The sequence below is a fragment of the Danio rerio genome, chromosome 7, assembly GCF_049306965.1.
Source record: "Danio rerio strain Tuebingen ecotype United States chromosome 7, GRCz12tu, whole genome shotgun sequence".
Lineage (NCBI taxonomy): Eukaryota > Metazoa > Chordata > Actinopteri > Cypriniformes > Danionidae > Danio > Danio rerio.
Genome location: NC_133182.1, coordinates 52,331,516 through 52,359,166, shown reverse-complemented (window position 1 = coordinate 52,359,166; position 27,651 = coordinate 52,331,516). Strand labels below are relative to the sequence as shown.

The 27,651-nt window shown below is 37.1% G+C and overlaps 1 protein-coding gene and 1 long non-coding RNA gene across 3 annotated transcripts in view; one reads left to right on the top strand and one right to left on the bottom strand.

Moving 5' to 3' along the window:
* adamtsl5 (ADAMTS like 5) overlaps window positions 1-27,651 on the top strand; it is a 41,382-nt gene continuing 13,731 nt past the window's right edge. The window contains exons 1-7 of the mRNA XM_005166491.6: window positions 1-66; window positions 420-965; window positions 3,286-3,358; window positions 10,111-10,262; window positions 12,366-12,426; window positions 15,933-16,038; window positions 16,153-16,280. Coding sequence (XP_005166548.1) covers window positions 946-965; window positions 3,286-3,358; window positions 10,111-10,262; window positions 12,366-12,426; window positions 15,933-16,038; window positions 16,153-16,280 — 540 coding nt within the window. The 5' untranslated portion in view covers window positions 1-66; window positions 420-945. The remainder of the gene's footprint in view (window positions 67-419; window positions 966-3,285; window positions 3,359-10,110; window positions 10,263-12,365; window positions 12,427-15,932; window positions 16,039-16,152; window positions 16,281-27,651) is intronic.
* LOC137496214 (uncharacterized) lies at window positions 20,584-24,145 on the bottom strand. 2 transcript variants are annotated; one of them, XR_012382673.1, is made up of 8 exons: window positions 24,101-24,145; window positions 23,467-23,539; window positions 22,447-22,504; window positions 22,264-22,357; window positions 21,983-22,140; window positions 21,792-21,887; window positions 21,500-21,617; window positions 20,584-20,729 (listed from the first exon to the last, which is right to left on the bottom strand). It is a non-coding gene; the product is annotated as an uncharacterized lncRNA (long non-coding RNA). The 2 variants fall into 2 exon arrangements; XR_011016391.2 differs by lacking the exon at window positions 23,467-23,539.

The window sequence follows — 27,651 nt, the reverse complement described above, 5'->3', positions numbered from 1 at the left end:
ATAGACATACAAACTGAGGCTCGGTTCATTTACACACGCTGAGACATCACAGAAGAGACAACAAGGGTAAATCACTCTTTACTACGAAGGATGTATTTATGTTGCGTTAGTTATTCTGACAGGGGATACTATTGTTGGCGTAGTAGACTAAAACATGTTTCATATATTTTTATTTTTCTAATTATCCATATAAAATTATGTCATACTTAGAGTTTAATTAGAGGCTAATTAAGCTCTACAAACCCAAATGTTTATTATAAACTGCATGCTGCATTACAGTCAATAACTGTCTTTTACTATATTGTATTATAGATGGCTTGTAATTGTTTATTTAAAATAAGCTACCCTTTAAGAGTAATGACACATAATGTGAGCTAAAGATCAAATCAGGACAAATGCAATATTATATATTTTCTCAGATGACATCCGGCTACTGAAGATGTGAATGTAAGATCAAATCTCCTGACCACAGCATGTTTTGCTCAAGGAAAACGGTGTGAATAAAACTCGGATAAAGTTCACAGAAACGCACCTGAAGACCGACGATCTGAAAGCTCATGACAAGACCGGACGCTTGAGAGACCGGACGCTGGACACTGATGTGAAACTGAAAGGGATTCAGAGGATTGCTTAATAAACCAGGAGAGCCCTAAATAACGAAAATAAACTGAGACTGTGAAGAAGCCCACATTTTCGTTCAGTTAATCTTTTTATTCGGGATTATGTAGGATTCATATCTCATCCTGTTTGGGTTATACTTGAGAGAAAACTTTGTCTTGAAGTGGCCAGCAGAGAAAAGCACATGTGAAGAATGGATGTTATCTGGTTTCCCGACTTTTTTGATGATAAAAATCGTCGGGATCACACGTTTTGTGGTCTTTTCTTTATCAAATGACTCCAGATTCGGTTTTTAAGATATTTTGAAAGTCGTGACGAAGACCTACAATGCAGAAGTCAAATTACAGGTATGTGGATCTTAAACTTGTGCTTGTCTGTGTGTGGAAACACCTTGGTGATTTTATGGTTTTGCTGAAGGGAAGATGGGAAGATGGAAGAGAACACTGTAAAAATGCAGGGTTCCACACAATTCAAGTTGTCCCAGCACAAATCGATTAAGTTAACTTAACACTTTTAACAAATGTATGTGGTTTAAACACAAAGAAATTAAGTTGTCCCAATGAAATCTCAAGAACTGTGTTGATTCTGCTTATTTTAAATAAGTAGTAACAAGCGAAAAAAAGTTTTTTGACTGAACAAATAAAACAACCTGAAACAGACACAATTACTAAATTGTTTAAATACAGACAGTTCATTAAGACTATTAGAAATTTTAAGAAAATTAATGTAATTAAGATTTTTGCTTTAGTCACATATTTAGCTAACAAATGTTTATTTCTGACTGTTATAAGTTTAGTCAAATCACTATAATATTTCTTTTGACCAGTTTTTTCATCTTTGATTTATTAAAATACAGCATTTTTTACTTTGTATTGAATAAAACTAAATTGGCTGTTGTGTATGTGTGTGAATGCAAGAGTTTATGGGTGTTTCCCAGGGTTGTGGTTGTGGCTGGAAGGGCATCCACTGCGTAAAGCATATGCTGGATAAATTGACGGTTCATTCCACTGTAGCGACTCCTGATTAATAAAGGGACTAAAAAGAAAATGAACTAATTATCTTTTTCACTTTGTTGCACTAGGGATGAATTTATGTTTGCAACTAAAGTCCAAACAAATGCCATGCTGTTAATCTGGTTAGGATGTTTTGGGAGTAACATTTCTCTTGAATTAAAAGGACTCTATCAATCCTTCATCCCGGAAACAGCTGTTTAATCTAATCTTTAAGAGCAGAACAGTTTATGGTTCACATAAACTTGAGGTGCTTCGGCGTGACCCATAAACAGATTTAAGACTCCATTTGAGTTCAGATTTAGCACTTTGTGGTTTGTCTGCAGAAATCTAATGGTTGCAGGGACCCATTCAACATTTCTTTCATGTGGCTTCATATGGTTTTAACTATGAAAAAGGCCATTGCATTGTAAGATTAAAAGCAATGTTAGTTTATTTTCTATCATAAGATCATTGGAGACTCAGGTTTATGTTCTTGCCTTCAGGCTATTAAAGCAATCAAGAACATTTAATTGAACATAATTACTGGCTTTTGAATAGACCTTCTGACCCTTGACCTTGTCAATAAACTAAGCTCTAATATGCTGAAATAGAGTCCAGGATGTGAATTTAAATTTATTTAATCATGATGAGGGTGACACGGGGGCTCAGTGGTTAGCACTGTCGCCTCACGGCAAGAAGGTTGTTGGTTTAAGTCCTTGCTGGGTCAGTTGGCATTACTGTATGGAGTTTGCATGTTCTCCCCATGTTGGCATGGGCTTTCTCTGGGTGCTCTGGTGTCCCCCACAGTCAAAACACATGCGCTATAGGTGAATTGAAAAAACTAGATTGTCCGTAGTGTATGTGTGTGAATGTGAATCAGTGTGTATGGGTGATTCCCAGTACTGGGTTGCAGCTGGAAAGGCATCCACTGTGAAAAACATATGCTGGATAAGTTGGTGGTTCATTCCGCTGTGGCAACCCCTGATGAATAAAGAGACTAAGCCAAAGGAAAATGAATGAATAATCATGATGCATTTTACTTTTTATTCATGGTGTAGGCTTAAGGAGTTTCTTCGTAATGCCTGAGGCATGTGTTTCTTTGGAAATGTAATCAAAGATTGATGTATTTCATCATGTTCCTCCTCCTAAGCAGTTTACAGCAGTGTGTTGTTTATAACTGACGATTGTCCACTCTAGGTTGCTGTTGAAATAGGGTCCACTGCAGATTCGAAAGAGGAACCATGTTTGTACACAAATCTACAATGAAGAAATGAGTATTGTGGGATGTTTACAACCGTTTCTTCCTCGTAAACTTTTACAATTGTAAATTCAGTCATCTCAGTGATGCAGAGAAGACAGTCGTGCCGTAAAAAAGATTGTGAGTAACTGCTCCACTGATGAGTCAATCGCTGTGTGGTCTCTCAGTATTCTGACCTCACTGATGGGAGTCAGACTCACACTCGAAAAATGCATGTAAACATGTTTTCTCAGTGGCGCTGACTTCTCAATGTATAGGACACACTGTCACTATTTGTTGTCATTAATCAAGAGTCTTTGATGTTGAGCAACAGCACACACTGAGTCCTGGAGCCTGGCCTCCATTTTAAAGTCAAATGGTGTGGTTTGTAAGTGGACCTGCTGATTGACTTACATGATTTATTTTCTCTGTCTCTAGGAAACTGTCTCTGTGCCAGGCTCTTGCCCTCGTAACACTGCTGCTGTCTCCAGGTGTCTTGTCATCTCCGCCGGTAAGATCAGTCCCTGTCCTGCTATTCTTTGTTTTATAGTTTGTTTGCAACCGTCATTTTAATGTTAAACAGGCTGTTAACCTGAATTTATAAGGACAAGCTTGAACAGTCAGTTGGGTATGTTCAGACTGGCGAGACTCTCTGCCAGGGTTTTGCTCACTTTAACTAGAGTGTTATCTTTCTAGATGATTGCCAAGAGCAGAGCTTAATCAGCACAATCCAGGCTGGTTCACCTAGGGGGGATTCTGGGATGCCATCTTAATGTTTTGATATGGCTGTTTACACACAATGCAGAAATACAGTTATAAGAACATCCCACATAGCAAAATTTCTCTGGCCCAGCTCTGGCCCACACAATCAGGTTTTGCTTGGCCCACATGCCGCAGTGAATTACGGTACATGACTGGACCAAATCTGGCTTCCAGACAAGGGCCAAACACAGACCATATCTGGGCCAAGTCTCAGCCAAGTTAATAACTCATAACTGGGCCTGAACTGGGCCAGATATGTTGGTGTGTCACGATTGCAATAAAATTGATAAACCCATGGAGTGATGCGCTTTAGGCACACTATGGGCACGCTTTTTCTCAAAGTGACCTGATTGGTAGAATTTTTTTTCTTTACTCAAAAATTTATTAGTGTATTTTAATTAGTGTATTTTAAATGTGGGTCAAGACTGGCCAAACTCACATGGCCCACTTATCAAATTTTAAATCTGGGCCAAATACTACGTTTTTTATCTGGCCCAAATCTTGTGGGCCGCCTTAAAAACTGTGCCACCTCTGCCAAACCCGAGCCATGTTTGGCCCACATGCTGTATGCCAGTGCCGGATGAATGCCTGCTGTGCCAGTTTTTTGCCAAATCTGGGCCAGAATTCTTTGCTACTAGGGATAGCTTTTGCCTCACTTTGTCTCTCTAATGCTTTATGGTCATAATACATGGGGAGTTTTTCGAGCAATGATGTTGTCACTTGACAGCCACAAGATATACCTTTAAATTCATCGAATCAAGTTATAATTTTGTTGATCATTCATATTTTCGTGTCATTCCTGTGATTCTGTGCATTTTATGTCCCATCATTATCATTCAATCATTATACTGTTGCCTTACATTTTTAAGTAAAATCTATCAAATGACGTCATATCAAGGACATCAAAGCTGGCTTCTGGAGGGAAAACAACTGGTGAAGCTGATTAAGAGCCTCTCGGTCCGTCCAAAACTGCATACTGTCTGAGTAGGTGCTAAAAACGAAAACTGAACATTTTATATCAGGGGTGCACAAACTTTTTCTTATGAAGAGCCAAAAACCAACCTCGATTGAGGCTAGTGGACTAAGGTAAATATAGATGTCATGGGTAATTTCCTAATTTATTTAATAATATTTCAAAATAACTAGAAAACATTGCATTGTATGAACTAATAAAGCATCATTCTTTAACATTTAATAATGAACCTATTACAGTAAATATAAAAACAATCTCATTTACAACAGAATGGAGTTACACTAGTTTTTGCCTTGATTTGCTCACCGAAGTCTTCTGCATAGTTCTCTACCTGTCGAGTGACATTGTTTACATTTTAAAAAGTCAGATTCATTTACAACTTTTAATTAAAACATTTAGTTTCTGCTAGCTTTTTTTTTTGTAGCTCAGCAAAAAATGAACAAAATAGGTTACGTCAAGTTAGAAATAACGATCTCTTTTAAAGGCATTCACCCTGATCCTCTCCGTTTTTCTCACTGTCTTCTCAATGATGGTGGGCCAAATAAAAGGTTACAATGGACCAACTTTGGCCCACGGGACCTACTTTGGGCATCTCTGTTCTACTGTATATAATATGAATATGAGTAGTGTAAATGGAATTCATTGACCATGTAAAAGTCACATAATATGAGTTCACTTCCATTCATGGATTTTCTCCCGTCATATTATGGGATTGTAAAGTGTCCATTGGATTCGCACTTCAGAATCTGTAGGTCATGCAGGTGATTTACGTATACTGTCGTTGTGTCTCATTTCAGAGGCTGCATCCTCCGAAGGATGCATTCGAAGTGCGCTGCGTCATTGCAGCGCGATGAAGGCTGTCCTATTTAAAAAAAATGATAAGGCTCCTTAAGACTCCCAACTGCAGTCTCAAAATGTGTCCTTTGTCAGCCAGGTAATGAAGGACACAACCAGTGGATCCTTCGCCGCCTCGAACATCCCAAGATTCATTGCGCACTGAAAACAGCAGGACATTTTTAAATAAAAACCTCCGGTTTAAATGTATAAATTAAGTTTATTTTACCTAAACACATGTTAAAAAAACAAAGAGAGTATGGCATGTCTTACTAAAGAGTGATTTTATAGACAGTTTACAGTTTTATGTGCACAGTTATGGATTAATGGAAAGATATTTTCAGCTTCTGTAAACCTTGTTTGTCTTCAGATTGTTTAAAATAAGTCTTAAAATCCCTTTGAAAAATAAGTCATTACAAATTTGATCAGAGCTTATTAACAGCAGCTGTTAGGGTTGCCTGGTGACGAGATCTGTCCTCTGTAGGCTAGATTTTCTCATTTCAAAACGCTCGGTTCAGCCTGTGTGGACTTCGAAGGACTCACCTTTGAAGTCTGCATCCTTCAGAGGATGCAGCCTCTGAAATGAAACACTGCTTGTGTTCCAGATATATGTGTATTTCAATAAAATGCTTAAAAGGCTCTTTTTTCACACATGGAAGTAAGCTTTTTTGCAAGCATCATTGCATGTTTTGCTATTTTATAAAGTCAGCATCTAAATGACTTTCATGTATTTTTATCTTTTCCTCTGTCCTTAGCTGGATGGGCATTCTTGGTCTTCATTGGACCAAATACCAAACCCACCCCCTTCTCATAAAAATCTAAAACTTTTCTGCCAACAATTACTCAAGCTTGTGACATTCCAAACCTGTATGCCTTTTTAAGAGAGTTCTTTACCCATAAAAAAATAATAATAATGTAAATTCAGTTTTGGTGCAGAGACCTTAAAAGATATGGTACAAAATCAAACAAGCACTTTAAAGTTTCCACTGAGCCACTTTGATGTGTTCTAAATTGCCTCATTTTAATTTGGTTACTTCATAATTCCATGTGAATTCATATGAATTCATTTGAACATTTTGAATAACCGTTGTTTCAGTTGAAAGACAGGATTTCAGGATTCAGATTTCTTAATCCTGTTTAAAAACGAATATACTGACATTTTAAAGTAAATGTTAAAGTGAAATTTAAAGTGAAGTTCTCTGCCTTTGTTACCTAATAGACCTCACCCAGTCATTTTCAAATTTCCCTTTCCAGACTCAGAGTTCCAAGCTAGGTCTTGTCCACCAGTGATAGTCATCTTCATTCCACTGGAATGACTTTCACCATCTCTGGGAAAGCAACACAAACATTACCTACCACTGGGAAGCCAACAAGCTCATTTCATAATTATGAATTTGATCTCCAAACATAATCCCATTCCAAGAAAAACTCAAATTTTAACATGCCTTTTTGAAAGTCATGCCTTTGGAGGAAAGCTGGTGTTCTGAAGGTGAAAGGTCGTTTCATTAATCCGCCTTGCCCACAGGCCCTATGACAGACTGTCATCAGCACTAATTTGGGCCTTTGCTAGGGTAATGAGGGCAGTTCCAGGTCATGCAGGTTTTGAAGACGATAGACATCGGTCATAAAGCAGTATTGTGTCTGTGTGAGTGCAGTTATCTGTTGTTTTAACCTTCACAGCTTGATGTCCTTACTCATTACCAGATCTTTATGATATGGTGAGAAGATTCTGGCCACATTCCATAGCAGAACCTTACCAAATCAGTCAAAAATGAGCAAAACCTTCATCGATTTTTAATCTTTCATTTGATAGGGTTAAGCAGGAGCAAGCTCTGCACCAAAAGTCAGTCATAAGTAAGCCAGTAAAACATCCCTTTAGGCATCAAACTTTGGAATGCAGCTTCAGTGCTCTGTTTGTATGCCAAAATCATTTGATTTTGTTGCGACGTGTTTACACGCCTCATATGACTCGCAGAGCTGCTCAAATTAGATCTACGTGATATTATTTTAGGAAGACAAACAGCTGCTGTGCAGGAGGTTGTTTAACATGATAGAAGCCGAAAAACACGCTCTCCGCACAGACATTACATTTACAAGGAAACACACCTTTAGGGGACGGTTAGGCCTCAGGCAACTTGTGGAAGCTCCTTACTCTTCACGGGCTGTTACTGCCTGTTTGTCTCGGCTCGAAGCCAGCAGCGGATCTAAGAATGACAGAGTAATGTTATCCTTGAGGACGATTAGCGGTGGTCTGATAGGAATACCGCTTGTGTAATGGAGGCTGTGTGTAATAGAGCTGATGTGGCGTCCTTAGTCGAGCACCTGGGGAACACTCAAACACTTCCACAAATGTCAAGTGCAGTCTAGCATGACCGATGAGCAGGAAGTGTTTTGGTGGCCGCGCACAGCACTAGTGCGTAATCATTTACTCTACAGACACAGGATACTCTTGCTTGACATACAGAGCTTATCAAAATTATCTTAAGGTTTCCAAGCAAGAGTAAAAGAGCAGTTATAAGCATATTTTCTGTATAGGACAAGTACAAAAATATGAATTACAGATTTGAAAAAGAACACTGATCAAAATTAAATAACATTTTCCTTTACCTCACTGTTATTAGTGTTAATCTAGTACCTGGTGGTTCTTTCCTAAATTATTTGGTAAACCCTATTTAACTCTCAAACTCCGTGGACCCGGTACCGATTTAAAGGGCTAGCTTTGCACCAGACCCCCTTAAGTGGTTTCGTTTGAAAGTGTAGAAGCTATATTTAATGCACATATTCATCACTTTGGTTTTTATCCTACTGTACAAAAGTTATTTACACTTAAATACACAGTATTTTGGATACCCGAGCTGGGTATTTATCATTGATTCATTTTCATGTGGTTCATATATGACATATGTAGAAGTTATAGCTCAAATGAAAGCTATTGGCGGTGCTCATACTGTTCTAGCATTCTTTTTACTGAATTATATTCACATATCAAACAATTGTTAAATGAATCGTGGTGTTTTCAGAAGTGAAAACAATACATTTATGATCAATAAGCAGCCCCAGATAGCACAGACAGCTGTCATCCTTACCTTATGCTGTGTGCTTCAGGGCCATTTCTCCTCTGTTTTTGAGGTGATGTGCAGAAGTAATCCTTTTATATGTCTGATGTGGTCCAAACACAGTGAATTATGTTTGATCAAACAAAATAATAATAAAATATGAAAATAAACCTGTGGCTTATATAGCACCTCTCATTTAACTTTTGCATAGATTATGGTAGAGGCATTTTTCTTTTTTCCTATGATTACAGACATGTGCAGGAACCACCAAAATTAATAACAACAACCTAGACCACACAGAGCCTAAAAGGTACACTTTCAAATCTTGAGTTTATTAAAAAAAATTATAATAAAAAAAGCGCCTCTTTTATTAGGTGTTTATTATAACACAGATGACATATTCAGTTATTTTAAACACTTTCAATAGTGTTTTATGAAAATTCAAAGGGTTTTCTTTGAAATGATACCAAATTTTAGCATGTACACCTCTGCATGTGGATTTGGGAAGCTTTTAAATTTAGGTAGGCAAAATCCAGGCGGAAATCCCAAAATAGCATTTGACTTTAGGGGGTTAATTGGCAGCCCTACTTTCCAGTTTTCTCTGAATTTGCAAGACGGTGAGACGTTTTAAAGTGACTAAAAACCTCTGACAGCAGGTTGTCCAGATGAAGGACAAAGGGAAATAAAAACCTTTTCAGCCATAGTAAGATAAACTGGCCCTTTCAAATCTGTGATTAATAAAATATTGTAATTTTACATTGATATTTTATGCGACTAACTCAGTTCGTAAAAAAAGCTGGTCATCCACAAGAGAAAATTGCACAAAAGGACAAGATAATTTGGAGAATGTCAATAGAAAATTGGTTCAGCACTTGCTATGCAACTACTAAAAGGTCACAGCTTTTAAAAAGATCAGTTAAATAATTAGTTAAGGATCTGTCTTGACATACATTAGCCACTTTTCCATGGTCAGGCCAGTGTGAGCCAAGGCTTTCATCAGGCCAGCCAGGCCAACAGCCCCAGAGCTTGAGCACTGTACCAGTATTACCTGTTCTTTCTGTTTTAGTGAGTGTAGTGTCTGTTCGCGCATGATTGTAAAACTAGCAGACCCTCTTTACCCTACTCTTACCTGTCAAAACTCTAATATTACTTTCAACCTGCCCCAAAAACCCAGCTAGCCCACTTTGGCCCAAGGTAGAAAGCTCTGTCGAGCTGTAAGCCCTTTAAGTCACTGTGGAAACTCAACTGGACCAGTCAAGCACTTGCTCCATTTAGGTGCGACAGTGGAAACTCAGACTAGTGTGTCAAAAGGCAAGACTAACTTTTTCTGACGAGCATGTTGTGTGGACAGAGAATGGTTCTGAAGTTATTTCATAATGAAAGCAAGTTTATTGATATTTAGAGAGACAAGTGTTGTCCTCTGACAGACTAGTAATGTCCAATGAGGTTTATAATCTGTCTTGCAATTTTGATCTCCACTGTATATCAAATAAACTGTCTATAAACAAGTACATTTCCTTAATATATTTTGGTGTTAAAACACTTCAGCACAAATGATGTGATCACATCTGCCAGGTCTGTCTGTCTTTGTTGTTGTTCTCCAACCTTTCATGCTCTTCATTGTGTATATATTTGCAGTCATCCAGACGAGTAGAGCTGGGAGGCGAAGGGCTGCAAATGCGAAGCCAAATGCATTTCATGAATGAGTGGGCCTCATGGGGCGGCTGGTCCGTGTGTTCGCGCTCCTGTGGGGGAGGAGCCTCTGTCCGTACACGCACCTGCATGACCAGGTAAAGTACAGACTACTGCTCCATCAGATGTCTTCTCTGTTGGCAGAGAGTAGCAATGGTAGTTATGCTATATAAAACTATAGGGAAAGATGTAGGGAAATATATTGTTTTAGTTTTGAAGTGAAAGATAAAATTAGGCTCTTGGGTTAAGACAGCAATGTCTAAAACACCTTAGTCGAAATCTTACACTCCCTCACTTATTTATATGCATCAACAATTTTGATCTCAGTATATAATTACAACACTCTGATCCAATCAAATCCATTCATGCCCTGAAATAATAAATGCTAAACCTATTTCCTAAACTGTGATATAAAGATTGAACAATTCAGACCGTGTTTTCTATTGGAGTGATTGAAGTCTGGTTTTGCATCAGTGTCATGCTGTAGAGAATATTTACTGTAAAAAATGCAGGGTTCCATGCAATTCCTTCATGTTGTCCCAACACAAATCGATTAAGTTAACATAACACCTTCAACAAATTTATGTGGATTGAACATAAAAAAATTAAGTTATCCCAATGAAATCTCAAGAATTGTGTTGTTTTAGCTCATTTTAATTAAGTAGTTTGAACAAAAAAAATATATACATTTTTTGAGTGTGTGTATTTTTCAGATTAATCTCTTACCATAATAAAATCAGTATTAAGTAAACTAAAGGAATACTCAGGAAATAATTTTTGTTGGCCATCTTTTGCAATATTTGCCCCAGAAAGGTTCAACTTTAAGGCCTATGTTAACTGAAAGTTGCTAAAACTTTCATTTCAGTATGATGATGTACTTCATACTGAAGTTAAATGTTGAGTCGGGTGTGGGTCTTTCTTTTTTCACATTATTCCCTCATAGCAAACTAACAGTAACAGTGGTGTGGTTAAGAATATTGTGGCTGATGCCATCAAACTGACGTCAACAGAGAAGGACCACCACTCCAAACGTGGAAGTGAATGGTCAGATTTTGATGGAAGATTAAGAAAATATTTGGTCCCACTTTGTATTAAGTGTCCCTAACTACTATGTACTTACATCAAAAAAATAAATACAATGTACTTACTGTGTTTATAATGTATTTGAGAACACCTGTGGTGCTTTTGAGTTGGAATAGAGGTTGGGTTATGGACAGGTTTGGTGGCATGGGTAGGATGAAGGGTAGGTTAAGGTGTAAGGGATGGTCAGCAGTGTATTTACAAATGCAATTACAAAAGTTAATTACAGATGTAATTACATACATGTATTTAATCAAGCATAAGTACACAGTAAATACATGTATTTACACAATAAGTACATTGTAACAAACTATTAATTCCTATGTAAGTACATATTAATTAAGGCCACTTATGTAAAGTGGGACAAAATATTTTAATGAACTATTTTATTAACTTGCTCAGATTTGTGTTGACTGTTGGTTATGATAAAATATTTATTTTATGTTTGTTCAAACTATTTTGTTTAATTGACATCTACCCTAGGTTTGAATCTAGTGGTCTGACTCTAGTGTGTTCTGAAACGTATGAGTCTGTGGATCTGCAGCTACTGTAGATAATATTGTCTTCAACTACACTCATTAAAGTCAAAATGAGCTCTTGTAATTTTCTAAAGCAAATAAGTGACTTTACAGCTCATAATTGCAAATTCTAGCACAAATACCATCATCAGTTTAACACTGAAAGAGAGCGAGTTAAATTTGAAGAACAAAGCATTAAATGATGAAACTGTTTTAACACAGGGATATTTAACAAGTAAAATCCAGAGATGCAAACTACTGGATGTTTTATATTAAATTGACCTGTGCTAATTATATGATAAAATGCTGTATCATTCATTAGATTTATGTAATTCATAATCGTAATGTAAATTAGTGTGAAAGTAAATCTGTACATGATTTAAAATAGTATTCAAAGAGATGGATTTTGAGTACATTTAAGGGAACTGCCCTAGTGCCCTACTTGCTTTGAAGATTTAATTCTTGCACTGTGACAGCGAATATCGCAAGAGCACAGTCTGAGTGGCCTAAAATTGGTGTTTACCTGAATCATGCTCATGAGATTATTTTTAATTTGCAAATCTACTAATTTGTTGCATCTGACATCTTTGTTTTTCTCTTTAGAAATCTGGTTGGAGGGCCGTGCCCTGGTGACACCCGGCAGTATAAGATTTGTAACTCAAAGGTGCAGTAAATTCTTTACAACTTGAACATGATGTATCCCTTGAAGTACATTTAATTCACACCCTTATGTGTGATCAGATAACCATCACTTAGGGAAAGAGTTAAATTAAAGTTAATTAAAGTTGCCTTTTGAGTCATTTAAGTTACAACAATGTACAGAGCTAATCTTCCCTATATGCAGAGCATGCATGATGCGAAACCACTAGATATCAAATATATCGTTTCCTTGGAATTATAAGGTTCTATCTGTGTTCTGAATGATTTTAAGACATTGAGCTTCAAAGTTTTTGCATTACATAGCAAACATTACGTGTGTAACATTTAAAAAAAATAATAAAAAGTCTTAAAATGTAAAAAACCTATAAAAAAACTTTCCATAATGTAAATAAGATGTCAATTAATAAGAATATGTCAATATATCAATTTTGACAAAAATGTTAGATAAAACCTTATAATTCCAAGGTGACGATATATCTGTGTATATGTGTATATATAAGTGTAATGAGATTTGATTATTCAATATTTTTGTATTAGGCTGTTATTGTTTAACAGTCTAAATTGTTTAATGTATTTGCACTTTTTTAAAATTAATTCTATAATTTGTAATTTCAACTCACTGTTGTTTGTTGACAGTGAAACTGCTCTAAATCATCTTAAGGGGTCATTTGGGAATTTTTATTAACACGCTGACACGGGCCCCCACTGAGCAAGGCTCCTAAAAGTCTAGGACGTGCAGTTATATGTCTTCCTGAATATAACCACTTTTCTACGATTATGCCAAACAGTTCTAAGAGCAGTCAGATATGGCTCTGGTTGTATTTCCACATGAGGCTGGTACGGTGTGACAAGATTACAAAATGTACTCTGGTCAGAATTCAAGGCATGGTTAGAAAACCATACTGGACTGGTATTGCGTATCTGCATGTGATGTAACCACTCTATTGCTGTCTGTAGCCTGCTATGCAATACTGTGCTATTTATTAATGATATTCTATGAAATATCAGAAAGCATCCCAAAAACAGTAATATCTGATCAACATCCATATCGCTGTTGACATTACACTTCCATTACTAAGGCAACGACTGACACATTTGAATTAGATGTCCAGAGTGCTCCATTATCAGCTCTAGAAAATGAAACCGTATCCATGCTGTCTAACCCAGATTGGCATGAGATGGAACGGTTAAGCAAAGAAAACCGTTCAGCCTCATAAAAAAACTGGCTTTGGAACGATCTGATTTTGAACCTCGTTTACTCTTAGCGTGTGTGTTCCCACAGCTTAGGACAGATGTTTATACTAGGTTTAAATAGGGTTATTGTGTCAGCAGAAAAATGCATGTTTTGTGTTTATCCTGAATCCTCCAGGGCTGTTTTTATGACTCTAAGTCTGTGTTACCACCTGGAATTAACATACATTTCAGTGACCTGAATTTAAATAGTCAGCTGGGACGCATTACCATTTTGGCCCACTATTAATATGCATTAATATGAGTGTCTTGTGGCTACTTAGGTAGGGATTTAATTTAGACCTCACTCACTTTCCTTTATGCTATGCTTTATCAGGGGTCACCACAGCATAATGAACTGCCAATTTCTCTGGCATAAGTTTTACACAGCGGATGCCCTTCCATATGCAACCCAGCAATGAGAGTACAACCCTCAGTGCTGTGAAACACACATAAACTCTCCCATTCACACACTTTGGCCAACTTTCATTCATTCATTTTCCTTCGGCTTAGTCCCTTTGTTCATCAGAGGTCCCCACAGTGGAATGAACCGCCAACTTTTCCAGCATATGTTTTACACAGTATAGGCGATTCGTCCTACTGTAAAGTCATGCAATGTAAAAGTCCCTGTCACCGATCCATCTTGCAGTGTGAACAAAGCAGCGACGAAACACTAGCCCAGATAGTCATGCAGTGTGAAAACATCTGTGACACAACTACTTTGAAAATCATGCAGTGTGAACTCGGCATAAGAGATAACTATTTACTAGGAGCATGTCTATGGTGCTGATTTAAATTAGTCAATTAACTTAAGTTGCATGTTTTTGGATGGTGGGAGGAAACCGGGAAACCCAGGGGAAATCCACATAAGCACGGGGAGAACATGTAAACTCCGCACAGAAACATCAGCTGGCTTGGTAATAACTAGAACCAGTGACATTCTTGCTGTGAGGCAACAGTGCTAACCACTGGGCCACCATGCCTCCCATCTAGTAAACGAGGAGTTGGGGTGGAAGGGGGGATTCTTCAAAATGAAGATGTCTGTCATATGAAACTTAAGGTATTTTTAGTGGCTTAGGAATCGTCTGATTGGTGAATCATAAATTGAAAAATGCGGGGCCGACCACAAGCAATCATAAGCACGTGATGCTCTCGAAATTAGTTTATAAATAAACTTCACTTTGTGGCTGTTTGAATGCAAGCAGGTTGATTTATTTTCGACCACCTCTAAATTCAATTCAATTCAATTCACCTCTAAATGTTGCTGAATGTGGACAAGCTCAAAACATTTGATACCTCATTTATACCTGTACAGCATATGATTTCGTCTAGGCGAGGCAGTGGCGCAGTAGGTAGTGCTGTAGCCTCACAGCAAGAAGGTCGCTGGGTTGCTGGTTTGAACCTCAGCTCAGGTGGAGTTTGCATGTTCTCCCTTTCTTCGCGTGGGTTTCCTCTGGGTGCTTCGGTTTCCCCCACAGTCCAAACACATGCGGTACAGGTGAATTGGGTAGACTAAATTGTCCATAGTGTGTGTGTGAATGTGTGTGGATATTTCCCAGAGATGGCTTGCGGCTGGAAGGGCATCCGCTTTGTTAAAACTTGCTGGATAAGTTGGCGGTTTATTCCACTGTGGTGACCCCAGATTAATAAAGGGACTAAGACGACAAGAAAATGAATAAATGATTTCATCTACTCATGATCAGATTGACAGGCACGGATCCTACACATTTAAAATGTCTGGTTACGCACAATTCTGTCATGTTGTCGCAACACAAATCAATTAAGTTACATTATAGTTTAAACCAGTTTAAGTGGATTGAACTTAAAACAATTAAGTTGTTTCCAAAAAACGTCTGTTGTTTCAGCTCATTACAAATAAATAGTTTTAACAAGCACCAGAGGTTTTTCTTTTTTTTTGGAATGTTCCTTCGGCTTCTATTTTAGAGGTTGCCACAGCGGAATGAACCACCAACTATTCCGGCATATGTTTTACGCAGCGGATGCCCTTCCAGCCACAACCCAGTACTGGAAAACAACCATTCACACTCATTCACACACACACACACACACACACACACACACACACACACACACACACACACACACACACACACACAATCGTACACTATAGCCAGTTTAGTTTATTCCATGCACCTACAGCGCATGTGTTTGGGCTGTGGGGGAAACCGGAGCGTTTTGAGTGTAATACCAGGTTTAAAAAGAGCGTCAATGAATCAGTGTGTGTCTTTTCTCTCCTGAGCCTTGTGTCTGTATCATCAGGAGTGTCCTGCTGACTCTATGGACTTCAGAGAGCTGCAGTGTAAAGCGTTCAATGACAGACCCCTGGTCGCTGGCAGCAGTTTCCACTGGACTACCTTTCACGGCGGTCAGTCGAGCATGATGCTCCTCTTTGAAGCATGTGTTGTGTTACTGTGTAGATTTCTCTTTTCTTTCTGCTGTGTGCTTTTACTGACTGAAACCTGATTTATGCGACTTTCAGGCTCTGACCCGTGTGAGCTCAGCTGTCTGGCTATTGGACACAACTTCTACTACAACTTTGGAAGGGTGCTTGATGGGACACCATGCCAATCAGATCAGGGGACAGTCTGTGTGAATGGGAAGTGTCTGGTGAGTAGCTGGTTCTCAGTATACAGTTGCATAATAGTAACCTCAACATAACAACTACTACCACTTTCAGACTACTCAGTTTTTATTGTCTGTTACTACAGTCACTGTTTCAGACTATATGATTTTCTGTTGGTAAAATCTTGATGTCATCAAAAACGCCAAATTACACATAGCTTCACAATAAATCATAGCGTGACATTTACAGTGCACATTCTGTTATCGAGAAGCTGCAAATAGTACAAATCTATCTTTGACTTGTCTATCAGATGTTTTCAGAAAGATGGCAGTTCTTCCTATATACTGTATTAACTTACTGGTCACTTTAATAGGTACAGTACCGGGTTGGTTACTAGTACCAGGTTAGACCCCTTTTGCCTTCAGAACTGACTTAATCCTTTGTGGCATAGACTAAACAATATGGAAATATTCTCAGAGATTTTGCTCCATATTGACATGATAGTATCACAGAGTTACTGCAGATTTGTCGGCTGCAGATACATGATGTGAATCTCCCATTCCACCACATCTCAAAGGTGCTCTATTGGATTGAGTTCTGGTGACTGGGGAGGCCATTTGAGTACAGTGAACTCATTGTCATGTTCACGATTCGTGCTTTATGACATGGCACGTTATCCTGCTGGAAGTAGCTATCAGAAGATGGGTACACTGTGGTCATCTTTCTCATTGTTGACACCAAATTCTGACCCTACCATCCAAATGTCGCAGCAGAAATGGAGACTCATCAGACCAGGCAACGTTTTTCCAATCCTCTTTTGTCTAATTTTGGTGAGCCTGTGCGAAGTGTAGCATCAATTTCATGTTCTTAGCTAACAGGAGTGGCACCCGGTGTGGTCTTCTGTAGCTCATTTGTCCCAAAGTGGAGCTTTTTCAGACCATTCTCTGTAAACCTTAGAGATAGTTGTGCATAAAAATCCAAGTAGATCAGCAGTTTCTGAAATACACAGACCAGTCCATCTGACACCAACAACCATGCCACATTCAAAGTCACTTAAATCACCTTTCTTCCCCATTCTGATGCTCAGTTTGAACTGCAGCAGATCGTCTTGACCATGTCTACATGCTTAAATGCGTTAAGTTACTGCCATGTGATTGGCTGAACAGAAACTTACGCTAACAAGCATTGGTCAGGTGTACCTAATAAAGTAGCCGGTATTTGTACTGTATGTGTATGTGTTTGCGTATTTTATGAATGAATGCAGTGAATACGCAGATTCATTCTGTTCTAGCAAGAGGTGCTTTTAGAGCTGTTGAAGGCGTTTTACCAGTAACAAAGAAGCCCTGCGTTCACAAATGCTAATGACACCTATAATTAAATGTTACGTTCAAAGATGCATTCATGTAACATTTCCCACACTGCATTGTGAATGAGAACATAATGAGTGATTTGTTAGTCTACATGCTAAATTTAGTACTCTCCGGGCTTTAATTGCGTTCACTGTTTGTTCAAAGTACTTTTGTTGCTGAAATAACACAATTCCTTTTTTTTTTGGGACAACTTAATTGTTTTATGTCTAATCCACTTAAATTTAAACAAAAAATAATAATCTAACTTAACTCCTTCATGTTGTTCCAACACAAATTAATTGTGTGAAACCCAACATTTCTTACAGTGTGGAGGTGATTACAAGAGTTACAAGAACTTTTTTAACTTGAGTTTTTAAACAAAAAATTCTGTTGTTATCGATGCAAATGAAGCTGAATGAATGGCTCCCCACCAGATAAAGTGTTTAGATTTTTCAAAAATGCTGAATCACCTAAGTATGATCACCATCATTTATTTTTATTCTGCCATGGCAAGCATAATGTTGTCAACTCCACATAGCTTTATTGCATTGTATGTATACAGGAAGTGATTTTGGCATCTTATTGGTCAATGTCACTTCACACGTTGTAAACAACACAATGTAATGAAATATCATGGATCACGAGAAAAAAAGAAAGAAACATGCTGCTAGACACAATGAATTAACATTGTGAAGCATTGCAGACATGGCATTTTAATAATGCACTATAACACAGTACATGTGAGAAAACAATTGAATTTTGCTTCCTGACTCCCTTTGGTCATTTACAGATCCTCATGACAACCTACATCAGGGGTGTCAAACTCAGTTTAGTTCCAGCCCTGCTTACCCACACACATGCTTAATAAGACTCAATTAGTTTCATCAGGTGTGTTTAATTAGGGTTGGAACTAACTGTGCAGAGCTGTGGAACTCCTGAAGCTGAGTTTGACACCTATGTCCTACATCAAGCAAACCGTTGTCAAAATTGAGAGAAAGTGTTGTAATTTTGTTTAACTCTTTTTAAAGTGTTAGTAGAGTAATAGTGACTATTTATTCAGACAGCATGAAGATAGCCGATGTGTAATTTTTGTTCTGACTAGTATTGTGTCAAGTATCATGGTATTGTAGTATCAATAAACTCCAGCCAGTACAAAACGCAGCTGCCAGAGTTCAGGTCTAGAAAAAATGATCTTATCACCCCCAAATTTTATCCTCCTTACACTGGCTGCCTGTTAAGTCCTTAAAGGGCCATGAAACTCCCCACTTTCGTTTCAAGTCTACCTCAGAAGGAGTGGCAGGAGTGACGTGGCCTGCAGAGCAGGGGCCGAACAACTGTTGTCAGTTAGCTCACAAAATGAGACACAAATGGTGAGGAGACTCATGATTTTATAGTTTACAAAGTTAAAATGAAAAGAAATAAACTAATTTAATGCCCTGCTACATTTGTTATTCGTAATTACATATACACTTAATCACAATTTATATCATTATAAAGATAATCATGTTCATAAACACTATAAATAAGGACTTTTCCCTCAATCTCCGGGTCTGAATGCAGACACAGTGCCCAGTCTATTTCAACCGTTAGCCCTGCTGGTAATCTGGAGGATTTAGGTGTACACAGCAGCACAGTGAAAAGTCTACTAAAGGAGGTCGAGCCTTCTCATTTATGGCTCCTAAACTCTGGAATAGCTTTTCTGATAATGTCTGAGGCTCAGACACACTCTTTCAGTTTAATACTAGATCAAAGACCTATCTTTTTAGTAAAGCATACACACAACATATCACTTAACGGTATGATGCATGAGTGTGCTCCAAACACGTGAGTGAGCTTGACAAACCACCTGTAGAACACAATCCTCCTGTCCTAATGCACCAGACATTTTGTTACAAATACTCATACATGTATGCTTTACATGTTTTTTTTCTATGTTTGTTTATATACACTGTAATCCCGAATAAGTTGACAAAACTCAAAAAATTTGAGGTAATCAGTTACGTCAAATTTTTTAAGTTATGAAATTATCTATTTTAAGTAAACAGAAACATTAAGTTTTGAGTTTGTTGTACTCATGCAAGACACTTCACCTAACTTAAAATACCCAAGTTACTCAGCTTATACGTTTTAATTGCAATTAACTTAATTGTTTTAATTTTTCCAAACTTTAAATACTTAGTCACCCAGCTCATACATTTTAATACCAATTAACTTAATTGCTTTAATTTCTTTCAACTTTAAATACTTAAATCACCCAGCTCATACATTTTAATAGCAATTAACTTATTTTTAATTATTTATCTCACCTTTACATACTTAGTCACCCAGCTCATACATTTTGATAGCATTTTTTAAAATTAACTTCTCCATCGTCAGTTTCACAAATAAAATTAGCCATTATTTTAATCTTTAAACCCCATAAATCTGTCAAAATAAATCTGTAATTTAAAACACACAGACAATACCATTTTAGACATTTATTGTTAAAGAAAAAATGTCCAACAGTACTTTCAAATTTGTCTCCTATGCAATTACAAATGTCTTAAAACGATAAAAACTATTAGACATAAAGAGATTGAAAATGAACACTATTCTGAAATTAATAAAAATTACCCACAATGTAAATATGATATCAGACATAAGAGCCTCAAGAAAAAACAACTATAAGTTTGATAAAATTTAATAATACATTAATAAGTGTAAAACTTACTCTTAAGGCATTCGTTAAAAAAAATAATAAGTGCACATTCTGTGAAGTGACTCGTTTAGTGTAAACTACACAGAAACTGTGTATATATATATATATATATATATATATATATATATATCGTTGAAGTCAGAATTATTCGCCCCCATTTATTTTTCCCCCAATTTCTGTTTAACGGAGAGCAGATTATATATATATATATATATATATATATATATATATATATATATATATATATATATATATATATATATTGTAGCGAGGCAGAGGGAAAACAGCGACACAGTTGGATAAGTTTACAGACAAGTCCCCGGAGGGTGCTTTATTTACAACGTGAATGGGGTGTAAACGGTGCTCTTCTTCAAGGTGAGGTGCTCTGGGAAGTAAGTGAAGGACAGTGAGTAGTCGGATGTGGGATCGTCACGAGCTGGAGTCTGCTGTGGAGAGACAGAGAGACAAGCGTTAGCGCATGGAGTCATTGGGTGAATGAAGCTCATCTTCTCCTTGCGTGGGCTTGGTTTATATGCCTCTCCACTTGATGACGTCCAGCTGTGAACGATCCTGTGTTGATGATGGTCCAGCTGGGTTGAATTAGCGACCAGGGCGACGTGGCATATGTGCGCTCGTTACAATATATATATATATATATATATATATATATATATATATATATATATATATATATATATATATATATATATATATATTCAGTCTTGGTTGAACTATGATTCTGTCATTTACTTATTCCAAACCTGTTTGAGTTTCTTTCTTCTGTTGAAAAAAAAAAAAAAGCTGAGACCTGTAACCACCGATTTCCACAGTATTTGTTTTCCTATTAGAAAGTCAGTGGTTACAGGTTGTCAGCTTTACTTAACTTTTGTCTTCAACAGAAGCAAGAAATTCAAGCAGGTTTGGGACAAGTAAAGAGTTAGTAAATGACAGAATTTTACATTTGGACAAACTATCCCTATATATAATAAAATGCATACTTACCAATTAAAGGTAAATAAATGTTTTGAAGTTACTACCCCAGAGACAGTCTTTATTAAGTTAAAAAAAAAAAAAAAAAGATCTACATCAACTCATTCTTTAAGGTTTCCATGCTACGAGACTTTTTATTTTCCATCATCCATGCCAAGCAAAACTTTTTGCACAAGTTCAAAGTCCTTTCCTATATATTATGTGAAGAGCATACATTAATCCATACAAGACAAGAAAGGTCTGGAAGTGTGCTGTGGGTGGTGTCCAATTCATTCTTCAGGACAACAGAGACCCTCAGTGAATGCAGGGCCAATAAAGCATCTTCAGTCAGCAGGATTATCAATCTGAAAACATAATTCAAGGATATTAATGTAAGGACAGTATCAAAATGACTGAGCCAATATTATATGATTCATCAACTATTCGTGATTACAAATATGTTATTAAGTAAAAGTTTTCAAAACTTTCATCTTTTCATTAAACATGCCTAAATGTGAAAAGAATGAATGAAGTCTTACCAGGGTGTTCCTAAAGAATCTTAAGTCACGCTCACGCAGCAAGACCAAAAGACCTCTAATAACAGTAGTCCGTCATGAACTGACATCATTCAGTTCCTGGAAATCAAGAATCAATTTTTTAAAAATTAAAAAAATAATAATAATTCAAATTATATTTTAATGTATACTTTAACACGTGACCCCAAACATACCTGCTCATCATAAACCTTTAAAAGATTAGCCAGGGTATCTGCTGTCTTGCCAGTTTTGGATGCTGTTTGCCTTAAAATTGTCATCAAATGAAATAGGTGGTGGTCCAGTTTTGCAAAGAATTTGTGGGGAAAATTTTCATTTGTAACATGTTGGTACTCTGCAAACAGCAAAAAGAAACAAGAGAGAATTTCATTAAACAAACCCACACCACAAAATATACAATTCTAGAAAAAATTTATTAATATTATTATTATGTTTCATTTACTTGTCTATTTTTTACCTCAGATGAAAATCAGGTGTTGATCAGATGTTGAAAGCAGGATCTTCATGTTGTAAACTGAACTCAAGGTCTAGCTGAAGTTTCACTTTCCTTGCTGCAAAAGTATCATTGATAAATACACTGTAATATTTATTTTATCTGGATATGCCAGGCATAGTAGTACAAAATAAATATTTTACCCACCTTTCACATGCCTCCATTTAAGAACCTATCTGTAGTCAGCAACACCCGACCTTCAATTCTGTATGTACACAAAGTCACAGTGTCATTTAGCTGAGAGTGGAAGTAGTACAATTGCCTGATGTCTAACGTTAACCTCCAAAACGGTTAGCAATAGAGCTGATTATCATGTTAGTTGCTTTAATTCGATGAACACAGATTTAATTTAAACAGTATTGAAATTTCTAAAACTGAATAGGACGACAAAGAAATTTAAGGCCTGATTTTAAAAGCTAGAAATAACAAAACTTACCTTATTGTCTAATGATGTAAAAATATATAGACTAAAATATTTATATTTTTAAGATATAAATATATTTTAAGCTACAAAATTTGCACATCAGAAAACTGTCTTCTTTACCATGTCTTGAATATTTTGTTTTGTTATTATTTTATTTAATAACATAATTTTGTATTAATGTGTTATAGATATGCATACTTTGTTTTTTAGGCTGTTTATATTCTCTCCAGATTAGACATTTTAAAAAATAGATTGAAAAAAAAAAAAAAAAACTTTTATCATACCTTTAAAATACATTTGACCTAAATGACATTTAAACTCATTTAACTGATCGCATTAATCAGGTAATCATTGATATGCAGAGATGTCGTCTTAAGCGCGAGGAAATATTAAGTGTTGATCAGTGCTGGTGATTGAGGTAAAGTTAGTTTTATATTTACACATTCAGACTTTCTCCTTAATAATATATTTTCAGAAAGGTAATTTTTGCATATTCTTAATGGTGAAATCATATTAGCAGCCAATGACTTTCAAAGTACAACATTGTTCAGTCAAAAAAAAAATAGTGCATTTAGTGTAATGTTGTTTTCATGTCATACTTGCATGTGATTTCAGAACGAATAGACAAAGAACCATGGTAAACAATTTATGGAGCGAGTCACAAGTTGTTACTAAATGAATGTATGAATATAAAACCAACTTTACCTCAATGTGGTAGTGTAAAATGAAGCTCTGCTCTGTACCTGCTCAGGTGAGGAGCGCAGCTTAAATGTTCTCCGTCAGGCTATCCTCATACATGGATCAGCAAGCAACAAGCTGCGTGTGACAGAGTTAAGTTTTGAGACTACGTTTTTGCGCGTCATCAGAAAATACCGTTAAGTGTTTAGGCGGAGATCATTTGAGTTATGATTAACGTTACGTTTCTTGCGCCTTTCGTTTCCGAAGTGCCTACAGATCGCGAAGATAATACCACATTCACAGACTGGATGGAGTTCAGCGCAGCGCCATGACATGCGGTTGTGAGAGCGCACGTCTCCATGACAACTTCAGCACAGGCTGAGAAAAGGCATACTCGCGCCAAGATTTAAATTTTTTTGAAAAATGTAATCTGCCGATTTAAAATATTTTTGTCTTTATCACACTCTGTTAAAATTCAGAGTTAACACATTACAACTAACGCTAACATTGCAGTGATTCTAACTTTTCAAACAGTAATGTTAACGTTAGTTAGCAACAAGTCAGGCTAAACATGTTTTCTGTAATGTACGACATGTAAACGCACCCTGATTAACTCTACATTACATTGAACTGTTACTGTGATTATATTAATTAAAACATACATTTAATATTTCTTGGATTTGTAAATATTTTACTTACTGTAGTGTGAAGCGATGCCGATCCGCCATCTTGAAAAAAACGAATGAAGCATGAGCACGTACGTGAACCTGGATGACGTCAGACGCAAAATCACTAGGCTGACAGAATTTGAGTTAATGAAACTTTAAAGAGACATTTTGTATAGATTAAACCCAGCAGAATTGTTCACCTTACTTGAAAGATTACATTTTTACAAACTCAAAAATAAGAAAAAGTTCTAAATACTCATCAAGGTTAATTAAGATAAACGAATTTTAATGATTTAAGTTAATAGAACTCAACTCAATTAATTAGTTACAGCATTAGGGTTTACAGTGTACTGTAACTACTTCTAGACCACTCTGAACTGAACTAAACTGAACCTAACCTCTGAAAACAGGACTGACACAGTTTCAGTTTACTAGAACTTCTTTGTTAAATTGCTTTGACATGATCTACATTGTAAAAGTGCTATAGAAACAAAGATTAATTGAATTGAACAAGTCCCATGATAGTTTCCCAGAGATGGGTTGCAGCTGGAAGGGCATGCGCTGCGTAAAAACTTGCTGGATAAGTTGGGGGTTCATTCCGCTGTGGCAACCCGGATTAATAAAGGGACTAAGCCGACAAGAAAAAGAAATGAATGTCCCATAATAGGCTTATGTCACTACCATACTGTATGTACATGATATTCACTATCATAGCATATATAATAGTATTACCTCTGATTAAAGAACCACATTTGGGAAATCACTGAAATTCACTTTTCCCACTACACAACATGCTTCTCGGTTAAACATTTTACATTTTTTTTGATGATAAAAAAATTTGGTCACTGCAGAGACTCTCAGTCCAAATTCTCTTCAAATTTTGTTTTAGAGTTTTAGAAATTGTAGTTTGTTCTCTGAATTTGCTCTGGACTGTATGTGCACATACAGATGCTGAATGGACTAGTCCTGAGGTCAAGCTGGTGAATTTGGTTTCCATCACATGAGGACTGGAAAGGAGAAGCACATGCACAGTGGGGCCCAGTCATTAGTACCATGTGGCAAATTGAACCCATATGTGTGAAGCACACCTAGTATGTGTGTGAATGTACAGCCCGAGCTCATTGGAAATCCATCCCTCAGTTTAAAAAATGAAGCTAACATAAAATACGTAGCACCAGGTACATTTTGTTGCATGTTTGAGATGACAAATCCACTAGAGGGCACTGTCTACATTTTTTACATTTTGTAATACGTTACATAGGGTTCATTTTGTTGTATGTTTTGGATCGTTTTTGTACATACCTACCAGAAGACAGGACTAGTCGTACAGATAACCTACTGTAGATCAGCAGCTCTCAGTCCTGGTACTCTTGACCCCCTACTCTGCATATTTTCTTTAATGCTTCAGGTGTTAGTTAGATTCAACCAAAAGGGCCCTGTAACATGACATCACATGATGTTCTGCCATGATTCCAGATTAAAAGTGTTCAACAGGGTTCAGCTGAGAGCAGTGAACACTATGTAGGGAATATGTCAATCTGAATACAGTTCCTTCTTGAAGTGCTCTTCTAATAAGCTGATTATCTAAATCCAGTGTGTTCTACACAAGAGAAATGCAAAATTAGTAGTATGCGGGGTTGCGAGGACTAGGACTATGCAACTAATCGAATCAGAATCCTGACTTGAAACGCTACAATTAGCAAATCTCAAAACAAAAGGCTGCAACTTATGTTGACTGACTTAAATTAACTAACTTGCAGTAGTACTTAACAATATCAATAGTACTTTTTTCCTGTTTGTCTGGTAAAAACAACACTAAACCAACTTGGGCTTTTCATGGCATTTATATATCACTGCTTTCTAGTGATCTGAAGTGCTTCTATCATTTATTCTACCAAATCAACATTACTCAAACCAGACCAAACCAAATGATGGCATCTCGACAGTCAGAGGGTTCCATTAACTGATTTCTTTTGCTAGTAACTGAGATTAGAATACATTATGGCCCATTTCCACTGAGTGGTACGATGTGGTATGCTTTTATGGCTGTTTCCACTGTCAAAAGGTCTACCAAACAGAACCATACCGTACCACTTTTTCTGCACCCTTTCGAAAGAGTACCAAACACGAGAAAGGGTACCAAAAGGCGAAGCTAGACGCACAACTGAACACTTATTACAGTTTACAGAGAAACGTCATTCGCTTACGCAACAAGCCAGAATGAACACAAAGGAGCCGTCATGTTTAAAGTACACAGCTGAGATTACAGCGTAAATATATACATATAATAACAAGCCATGGTTGACCCGGGCTCAAACAAACTTTGTCGTGGTCTTGATGAACAGCCACAAAGCCAAAAAAAAAAGCAGATTTACCCTGTGCCCCTTAGTTTTTTACCAGCTCTTCTCTGAAGCCAAGCATTTGGGTTTTCAAAAGCAATTTTTTAAGATAAAAGTGCAATTGCGACCAAGTGATCTTCATCACAAGTACAACACTATACAAGGTAAGCTACTGAGTAAACTGATAGACAGACAGACAGACACTATAGATAGATAGATAGATAGATAGATAGATAGATAGATAGATAGATAGATAGATAGATAGATAGATAGATAGATAGATAGATAGATAGATAGATAGATAGATAGATTTGTTTGTTTTGTGGTATTACTTGGAGTAACTGCATGAAATTCTTTATTGATGTCGCTATTAATATCATGTATAAAAAGATACAAAAGTTTTTTGCCATAAAACTGGCCGAAAACTAAAGTCAAATGTATGTGGAAGTACAATTTCAAGTTTTTTTTTACAAAAATGTAGTGTGAAGCACGTATTTCCAACAAGCCTGTGTTGTGTCTGTGAGATTGCCCCTCGGTGAGGCCCCCTGACTCATGGGAATGTGTCATTGAGAATCACTGTTCACAAACTGCAGAGATTATCTTTAAGGAGGGACAGAGTAAGCCAGAGACACATGGGTGGTCAGGTATGACTATGAGGAGGAGGGCTGCACCTGTGTCCAATGGAGTGTGTTAGAGGTCTAAAAACAGAAAGAAGGGGTTAATTATATCCTGAAGACGTGCTGAAGACTCCTGCATGCCTCTTTTCATTCTCTTGTCCTGTTCTCTGCAGCTTAATCCAAACTTCTGCCTGAATGCACTTGAGCCCTGGCCGGGCCTTATGATCCTGCTCTTGTTTGTGTGTGAGGTGACTCAGAGAGACAAATCTGTCATTCTGCTGTCCATCTGTTTTCACCTGCCTGTGTTGGCACTGTTTTGACCTAAACACACACACACACACACACACACACACACACACACACACACACACACACACACACACACACACACACACACACACAGAGATCTTTCAGGACAGTGAGGCTTTACTTTTAGATTCTTTCTGTAGTGGAGGTTGAAAGAAGTCTGTTGTCACTACTGAGGGTCTTTGATGTCTGTTTTTGTCATTCATTCCCAACTTGAAAACATATTAAGGGCTCAACCTTTCTTCATTTGAATTGATTTTGAGATATACACTGCCTGACAAAAGTCTTGCCGCCGACCCCAGTTGTAAGAGCAACAAATA